At 39.5% G+C, this 8548-nt stretch overlaps 1 protein-coding gene across 2 annotated transcripts; it reads right to left on the reverse strand.

Moving 5' to 3' along the window:
- Positions 1 to 1913: 1913 nt before the first annotated feature.
- On the reverse strand, positions 1914 to 8021 carry plpp5 (phospholipid phosphatase 5). 2 transcript variants are annotated; one of them, XM_047592108.1, is made up of 8 exons: positions 7887 to 8021; positions 6247 to 6372; positions 6020 to 6128; positions 5317 to 5407; positions 5153 to 5216; positions 4926 to 5050; positions 4496 to 4666; positions 1914 to 3145 (listed from the first exon to the last, which is right to left on the reverse strand). In XM_047592108.1, exons 2-8 carry the CDS (start codon positions 6315 to 6317, stop codon positions 2976 to 2978), a joined length of 801 nt encoding a protein of 266 aa, XP_047448064.1. In that variant the 5' UTR covers positions 6318 to 6372; positions 7887 to 8021; the 3' UTR covers positions 1914 to 2975. The 2 variants fall into 2 exon arrangements, with proteins under 2 accessions (XP_047448064.1, XP_047448063.1); XM_047592107.1 differs by having other exon boundaries at positions 6247 to 6376.
- Between the last annotated feature and the right edge of the window lie 527 nt (positions 8022 to 8548).

An 8548-nucleotide genomic window follows, 5' to 3' on the forward strand; every position in this document is an offset into this window, starting at 1 on the left:
TAAAGAAAGGCAGCATGCCACATATAAACACTCAGTGGTATCTTCACAAATGAATCGTGTATAACGTAAATGACAAAAAAAAAAAAGGGATTTAGAACAGAGAGCATACACTGTACATGAAGTATATACTTCATTCGTGAACTGAGATTAATAGAGTAAACAAAGGCACAAATTCATACATTTTGTTTTGTTTTTGTTTTTTTTCTGCCAAGTTTGGTCTGACACCGTTGTGATCCCGCTTGTTTAAACTCGGGTCACGGCAACAAGCAAAAAAAGTGCTTTTACCCTGCAAAACTTTGGCTGGTTTCTCACACAAAACAGAAACAGAAACATCAGGTTTCAACAACCAGGGAAAAAAAAAACATTTTGAAACATTTCTGATGTAGAACAGACCTCCCAAACATAGCAACAGGATAAGACAGAGTATCAGAGAAGTGGTGTTGGGTTTTTGGAATGAAAAGTCCATGAGAACTAAAATAACAAACCCACCAAACTTTACACGCCACACATCTGTTAAGAGGATAGAAAACCTGACCAGCAGGAGCACTGGGACACTAGCACCATCACCTGGAGAGGTTTCAGTCCACCCCTCTTAAAAACCCACCCGTGTACGCTTCATCTCTCCACTTCTGGTGAACATTCATATTTAAGACGGGGCTGCACACGTTAACAAGTGCACAGTTGCGTAAACCAGACGGACAGGAATAAATACAGAGACCGCGGATAGAGGGAAAACATCGATCTACTACGGTCCTAACAGAACTTGAGATAAGACCATCGGGTGTGACATCCAGTTAAGAGATGAGTAAAAGTACCGCAGGCACTGGAGAAACTGTGAGAGGAGTAAAGTGGCTCTGCTACATCGGGATGTGACACTGAGGATGGAAACATTCAAAATATAGGAAGACGGAAAGATTTAAAGCGCTCCAGAAAGAGGCAGCAGAAGAGATGTTGATCATCCCGTTTTCGAATGGAACCCAGGTAGTTTCTGTCAAACGGAGGATAGAGTCTTTTAAGACTTTATGGGAGTAATTTACAGGGCTATTTATTTATTGTCTGCAAATCACACGAAAGACCAAAACCAGCTGCCTTTGAGTGGACATGTTTCATTCCTCTGTGGTGTATTAATCCATGAATGAAAATGGTTCCAATAAAACCTCTTCGCTTAGTAAAAAATAGCTAATTAACCTCCTGAGACCTGAGCTTTAGTTTGGTTTGCATTTCTAATTTCGCCATTTCTCTTTATTTGGGATTAGCAGGACCTAAGAAATATAAAAACTAAGCATCGTCCTTGAACAGGAAGTAGTTTTTGGAAGAAGTTATGTCCTCATGTGTCGACACTGGGATTATTTCATTCAATATTATCATAAAATCCCTAATATGAAACAAAATATAAAACTGTTCACTTTCATGTCTGAATATTGCTGTGCAAAGACAAAATTGCAAATAATGAAGTCCCGACGTTCTCAATCAAGCACTCGCTAATTAGTAAAGTTATGGCTGGTTACTATTGACAGAATTTGTGTCACGTTAAGCTGGAAAAGTTAATAATCATAAATAAACTGGTTATAACTGTAACATTTGATGAGGTTTTGAACCTCGTCCACTTTTCACTGAATCCGCTGAATGTTTTCACCCCAGCTAGTATCTAGTTATTAGGATAAAAGTTTAAATGGAGCAGAATAACCTGCCGCAAACCTAAAACCTAATGTCCACATATGAGGACGCAGGGTCTCAGGAGGTTATAGATTATGTTTAGCCTTATTAACTATTTGTGAGCCATTTTTTCTAATTGAATAAATATTTCTGGGGTGTTACATAAAAAGAAGTACAGTGAAAGTACTGAGAAGTTTAGACATGGATGGTTTTGGTCTAATCATGAGATTTGTTGACAATAAAAACAAGATGAACTGTGAGTTTTACTATTTAATATTACTGTTTAAGCCATTGTTGGCACTGCTGTGAATAATTTTTTAACAAAAGGTTTAACAAAAGACTTCCTGTCTCTTTATTCTACCACTTTTAAATAGTATCATGATGATATACACTAACGGACACCATGACAAAGGACTTTATCCACCCAGCTCACACCGACACGTCTGACTTCACCAGCTTTACTCCAATAGATCAAATACAAGATGGCGAAGAAAATCTAAGCTCCTGGCTCATGTGTCCTGATGTGATTTTAACGGTGAGGTTTTGTCATGTGATAAGAGGGTCTGAAGTTTCTGAGAGGCGTGCTTGTGCTATTTGGATTTTTGAAATGACCTAAAGACGGCTACAAACCCAAAGGGTGCGTAACGTGTGGCTGAAAATGTAGAATCGTTAAGCAGCCGCCCTTTGAGATTCAATCTTCTTCACCGTACCTTGTTTCTAAAGGTCAAAACAAAAAAAAGAGCACAGAGATCAAATAAAAGATTCAACCACATTTCCTTATGCCTGAGTCACAAAAGCTGCGCCACAGATTGAGAGGCAGTGGACTATTAGTGCAGTGGTCGACTATTGAACCTGTTTAGCTGTTTGTGAGTGGTCAGACTATGTGATCTAGAGGCACAATAGACAGCGTGCGGAGAGCTTGTTCAGGTGGAAAAACGACGTCACGGCAGCCTGCGGACGTCTAAAATAAATTAGATCCGGTATGTAGTGACATCTCTTAAGGTCGGGAAATACAATACCTCAGGTTGCCTGTGTAGCTGACGTCCAACCCAGTGGACTAACGCAGCCGTCAAGTGTTTCAGAAAACCATTCAAGACTCTGTAATTAGTTTGCAACATCAGCTGAGAAAAAACAATCTGTGCATCATATGTCACTGTACAAAAAAAAGAAAAACTCCCACAGGACCCTAACGACGATAAACCATAAATACCGATATGCTGCCCAGCCCTAAAGATGCGAAAAACTAGAACACCTATGTAGCTACCATGTAACCCAGTATAAATGACGCCAGTAAAGAGTATAATGCAGTTACAGCGGTTCTACAGAGGCAGGATGTAGTTGGAGTTGGCCAGTTTGCGCTCCTGTGCAGCGGGAACAGTCTCTCTGTGACGCAGAGGTCTGTGGCAGTCCAGGTCCTGAAGTGGTGGGTAGTGCTGTCGGTAGCACAGCCAGGCGAAGGCAAGGCCCAGCAGAGACCCCACTAATACATCTACAAGAGGGAGACAGAGAGAAATACCATGAGATGCATTCAAGGAACTTTCATTCCTAAATCAGGTCAATATAAAACTGCTTCAGATTTTATTCCTGATTTTGTTAATTAATGTAAAGGTAAACTGCACCTGTGAGATATTATTTATTCAATCTCCTCAGACCCCACGTCCTCATATGGGGACATTAAGTTTTAGGTTTCATTGCAGCTTATTCTGCTTCATTTAAACCCGTTGTCCTCATTAGTGGACACTTTAGTCTGCAATCTAGTGGTAGTGGTCAATACACATGAGAACAGATTCATTCTACAGACGATCACAGGACAAAAGAGGACAAGGTAGAAAACATCACTGAACTTTTACAGTTGAATTGTACGTGCAAATTTAACAAACTTTATCAATAGCAACAAGCTACAACGACGCTAATTAGCAAGTACTCATTTGAGGACGTTGGGACGTCATTGTTCTGTCTTTGCTCTATATAAACAGTTTTATATTCTGCCACACATGGACGGGTAACTTTATTATAATATAAATAATGAAATAATCCCAGTGTCCACATATGAGAAAATCACTTTTTTCAAAAGCTACTACTTCTTGTTCAAAGAGGATGCTTAGTTTCTATAGATCTTAAGTCCTACTGATCCCAAATACCGTGGATAAATCTAAAACATAGATAAAATATTGATGATATGATGATACTATTTATCCCTGCGAAAAAATAACAAACCACCTGGCGGTATTTATTTATATGAGCCCCACCTTTGTCTATGAACACATTAATGCTTAATTTAATGACATTATTGTTGTCATTAGTCACCATTAATTTTTATGTAGTCATATTTTCTGATGTTTTGTGTATTATAACAACATGAAATTGTAATGATGATATATTATAATGATATTACATGGAGGAAGTTTCAAATATGCCCACTGTGGTTTTTTGCCTCTCCCCTTTTTTTTGTCATACATGTATATTTTTAAATTTGTGCAAAATAAAAAAAATTGAAACTTAAAAACATCATTCAACAAAATGGGTGAACGGGTCAGGAACATCCCAACATTGCACCCTAACATCTGTCCAGACTTTACAGCACATCCTTCACAATCCTCTAGTGACAAGAGGCAGAAAAAAGACACGAATCAAGCAAAAGTCACAGAGATGTTGATTTGCAGTGGATTATCAGAGGACCTCGGTGTTACGAGAAACATGGTAGGTAATTTGTGGTGTAATTGTCACTTAAAATATCACAGGCATGGATGATTTGCACAGTATTAAGATCATAGACGACCTCCACTACTATTACAAATTACCGCAGGTCCAGACTAAACTCAGGTGCTTTGTCCCTGACCTTGCCAGTGGTGTTTGTAGTCACAGGTTCTGGAGAGGGCGATCACAGTCGCGATGAGTAAAGGGGTGAGGAAGGCACACAGCCGCCACGCTCTGCCTTGGCCTGCTGCACTGAAGCAGCGCAGCTTTCCCCCGATGTACAGCGCCGTGAAACCCAAACCTGCGAAGGCAACTGGAAGACCGAGGAGAGAGGAGTTAAAATCAGAGCCGGGGGACGGTTTTTATAGAAGGAGACTGAAGAGTGAGGCTTTTAGAGGCATAACACACCATCCTCATATAACAAAATAAAAGCCTGAAGGCACACCTCCACATTTTAAGATGTATTTTAAGATCTGTGCCCTCCTGTCCCTTTATTGGCATTCACTGACTTAATGGATAATGCACCAGACAAACAGTGTAAACATAATTGACCACAACAGACGGCCTCTTACAGGAAGAGTGTCCACTTGGAAAGCTCTTTCTGCCCTCCATGACCACATCTGGGTCACCGCTACAGCGCAGCTCCAGGTTCATCTGACCGTCTGGGAAACAACGGTAGAAGAAATCCGGCCGCGGCCTGAGGGGAGAGACAGAGAGGGAACATGGAGGATGGATGGATGGACGCATGATTTCAATCTACCGTATCACTGGCTCTGCTACGTGGATACGCCCTGTTTACCTGCCAACAGAGAGTTTGATGACGTTGGTGAAAACTCCATTCAGCACCAGCGTCAGAGTCACAGCTGGATGACGGGAAGAGACAGAAGAGATTTGTGAAAACATGAGTCAACTCAACGAGATAGCCGACAGATTTATACGCGAGGAACTTCGTCCGTCTCTTACCCAGTGAAGCTTCTTTCAGATCACCGCGCTCTGACTTATTCATAAAGGTGAAAACCAGGATTACAATCAGCGGGGTGAAAACCGCCACGCTCTGATAGAGACAAAAAAAAAAAGAAAAGAAAGGAGAGCATAATCACTGACACAGTTAGAAGTCCAGCAATTTCACATTACACCCCCGCTGTAATATTGTGAGTCTTTGAATTGTCAAAAAAGGGGAATCATAACATTTTTCTGCAGAGGAACTGGAGGTAGCATCATTTTATCCCATGCAACCTTCTTCTTCGTGAAAAACAGTCGCCTACATTACCCACAATGCAACCCAAAAGTCATGGTTGAATAATTACATTATGCACAGTGACAAAAACAAACACTGTAGGGAGTAAAATATATATTATTGATATAAAGATACGTATCTGGCAGCAAAACACAAAAACAGACAAAATAAGCTACATAATAATCACTGTGCTAGATCCCCTTAGCTCAAACATCTGTCCTGTTCCTATAATTACATTTCCAGACTATAATTAAAACCAGATGTTGTGTAGAAGGTAAGGTAGGTAAACTGATGGTGGCGAACGCGTTAAAATCAAACACCAGCGTGAGCCTTTAAACACAGCAGGAGACGAGGAAACCAGAGGTCAAGGTGAACTGTGGGGGATTTATTCAGTCGCAGCTGATCTCAGACACAAGCAGACACACTCACAAACATCAGAGAGGTGGGAACATGGTCTCTCTCCACGCGATGGAATTTATACAGCCACATCTCCTCCGGCTGGATCTGACGGTAGAAAGGAGGGAGCTGCTCCGTCACCCTGAGTGTAACAGAAACAATGTTACGTTTTTCCACATAAAAAACAAATAATATGTGCGTTTTAGTGAACTAAATTATGCATCCACGAGCAGGATTCAAAGGAAGCAACTCTTACTTACAGGAACAAGACTAATAGCGCAATCCGGATGGAAATCTCCGAGAGGAAGCCACGCAGCAGCCTCCGCTTCATTTTGTCTCTCAGGGTGGACTTCAGCCAACAGCAAACATCGTCACTCCATCTGCTTCTAACTTAAAAAAAAAAAAAAAAAAAAGGGACATTAAGAGGACTCATTTAGATGTTGAACAGGAAAATAAACCCAGATGGTTAAACAGGGTTGTTAAGAGCAGCTATGATTACCGTGTTTACTTTAGTTACAGTTAATGATTTGCATAGAGCCAATATTGACTGACACGGAAGCTCGGCTCGTCAAGCACACTTTAACATCGGTAAATAACAGCTCAACACATCAATTACTCTGTATTTATTCTTTGTTATTTTCCTTATCTCTTTTTAAATCAAGGAGGGTTATTTCTTCACAAGATATACTGACATTATACAAATAACCCTTAGAATGATACCAAACAAACCAAACCACCGATAATCAAAAGTAACCAGAACACAAATAATATTTATGTAGCAATGAAAATAAAATAAATGAATAAAACTCATCTTGGGTTATATATGGGTTCACCTTATATATGTCCTCATACCATAAAGAAAGAAAATAGTTTAGTCTATTAGCACTTTATCGTGCTTATTTTTCAACTTTGTATTGTAAAGTCCCAATATCAAAGTCTTTTATGGATCCATCTTAAAAAATGTCAGTAACAAGAGTACAATGATACATTTCAGATTTTTCTATTTCCACTTAATCTGGGTTAAAATAAACACGCCTTCCAGCTGAAATATCAAATCTGAACAAACTATATATAGACAGAGTTTTAAAGGAACACATCTTTTGGACTCACTGTGCTGACATTTTCCTATCACTGACATGTCCATTACCAGTCTGTAAAATGCAAATACTGGTGGATATATTGAAACTGCAGATCAACACTAAATCTGCTGATAATTATTTTGTTTCTGGCTAAAAAAAGTGGTGTAGTGGTCATCTCCCCTACATGTCCCCAGAGTTCATATATGTGGATGTCAACGATTTTATTTTCTCATTTGCTTTTCTTAATGTTTGTGCTCATAAAATTGAAAAAACAAACAAACAAAAAAACAATAAAAAGAGTAAAAAGGAAATGTCAGAATAATGTGAACGTCAGTCTGGTGTTTCAGCTTAAAATAGTAAAATAAACTGATTTCTGACTTCAACAACTGGTGTAAAAAGGAGGTAGATCAAGGCACCTTAACATCAGCGTCTCCATGAGCTTTACATCAGTTTATTGGCTTATATTTAAATCCAAGACGAAGAAACCACGACAAATAAACCTGCTGAGAAAGACTTGTGTCGGTGTCGCTCCTGAATGCCTCGTCTAAAACCTGACATCAAGGCCAACATGCTGCACCTGTGCTCCCCACTTCCAGGTGATACTCATTTAACGAAATAAAGCACGAGCACAGGATTAAAGCCAATACATGTTTGTATATAAATATAATAAACCGCAACGCGCTGAGAGCCCGTGCTCGGTGGAAACTAGATGCTAGCACACTGAGCTAAGGTAGCAACATCTGTCAGAGCAGACCAGACATCTGCCTCATTTCCGCGTTGTCAGGAAAAAAAAAACAGGAAATTACAATTTTGCTACTAACCTTGAACGGGGCGTTTTCTTTTTTATATATGTTTTTTTTATATTAGCATGTATCGTTAGAGAGAGACAGGCCTCGACATCCTCTGTTTCTGCCGACGGTGGGAGAGTATTCGTGGGATTTAAGAGAAGAAGCAGAGGAGGGGGGGGGGGGGGGGGGGGGGGGGGGGGGGGGCTACCACGGAGACGAGAGCGTCGTCAAGGTAACGGAGATGCAACACACTCATATCCGGTGTCGGGTTTCAGAATAAAAGCACGGGATTTATCGTTTTAATTCAAAAGATGAAATGTTTCTCTACAGTTTTGTGTTTGTTTTGTTTTATATGTGTATATATGAATATTACATACCCTACTCTGTCCATATGTATAACAACTCACTATCATCCCTATGCATATAATAAATATTTTTCATCTCTTTTTCTTGTCTTTTGTTCATATGCTTATACTATTTTCTACTTTATGTTACTATGATTTTATTTTAGCTTTCTTTTTACTTGTCGCTCTTTTATGTGGGAATAATCTACCGGAACCAAGCAATTTCCCTTATGGATCATTATAGTTTGTCTAACTCTAAATCTAAATATCATCATCAAGCACAGACGCGTATAATCCAGGGAAAAATAAATAAATAAATAAATAATATTTGTAGCTGATGAAGCATTTTAA

This window comes from Mugil cephalus, chromosome 8 (assembly GCF_022458985.1).
Source record: "Mugil cephalus isolate CIBA_MC_2020 chromosome 8, CIBA_Mcephalus_1.1, whole genome shotgun sequence".
Classification (NCBI taxonomy): Eukaryota; Metazoa; Chordata; class Actinopteri; order Mugiliformes; family Mugilidae; genus Mugil; species Mugil cephalus.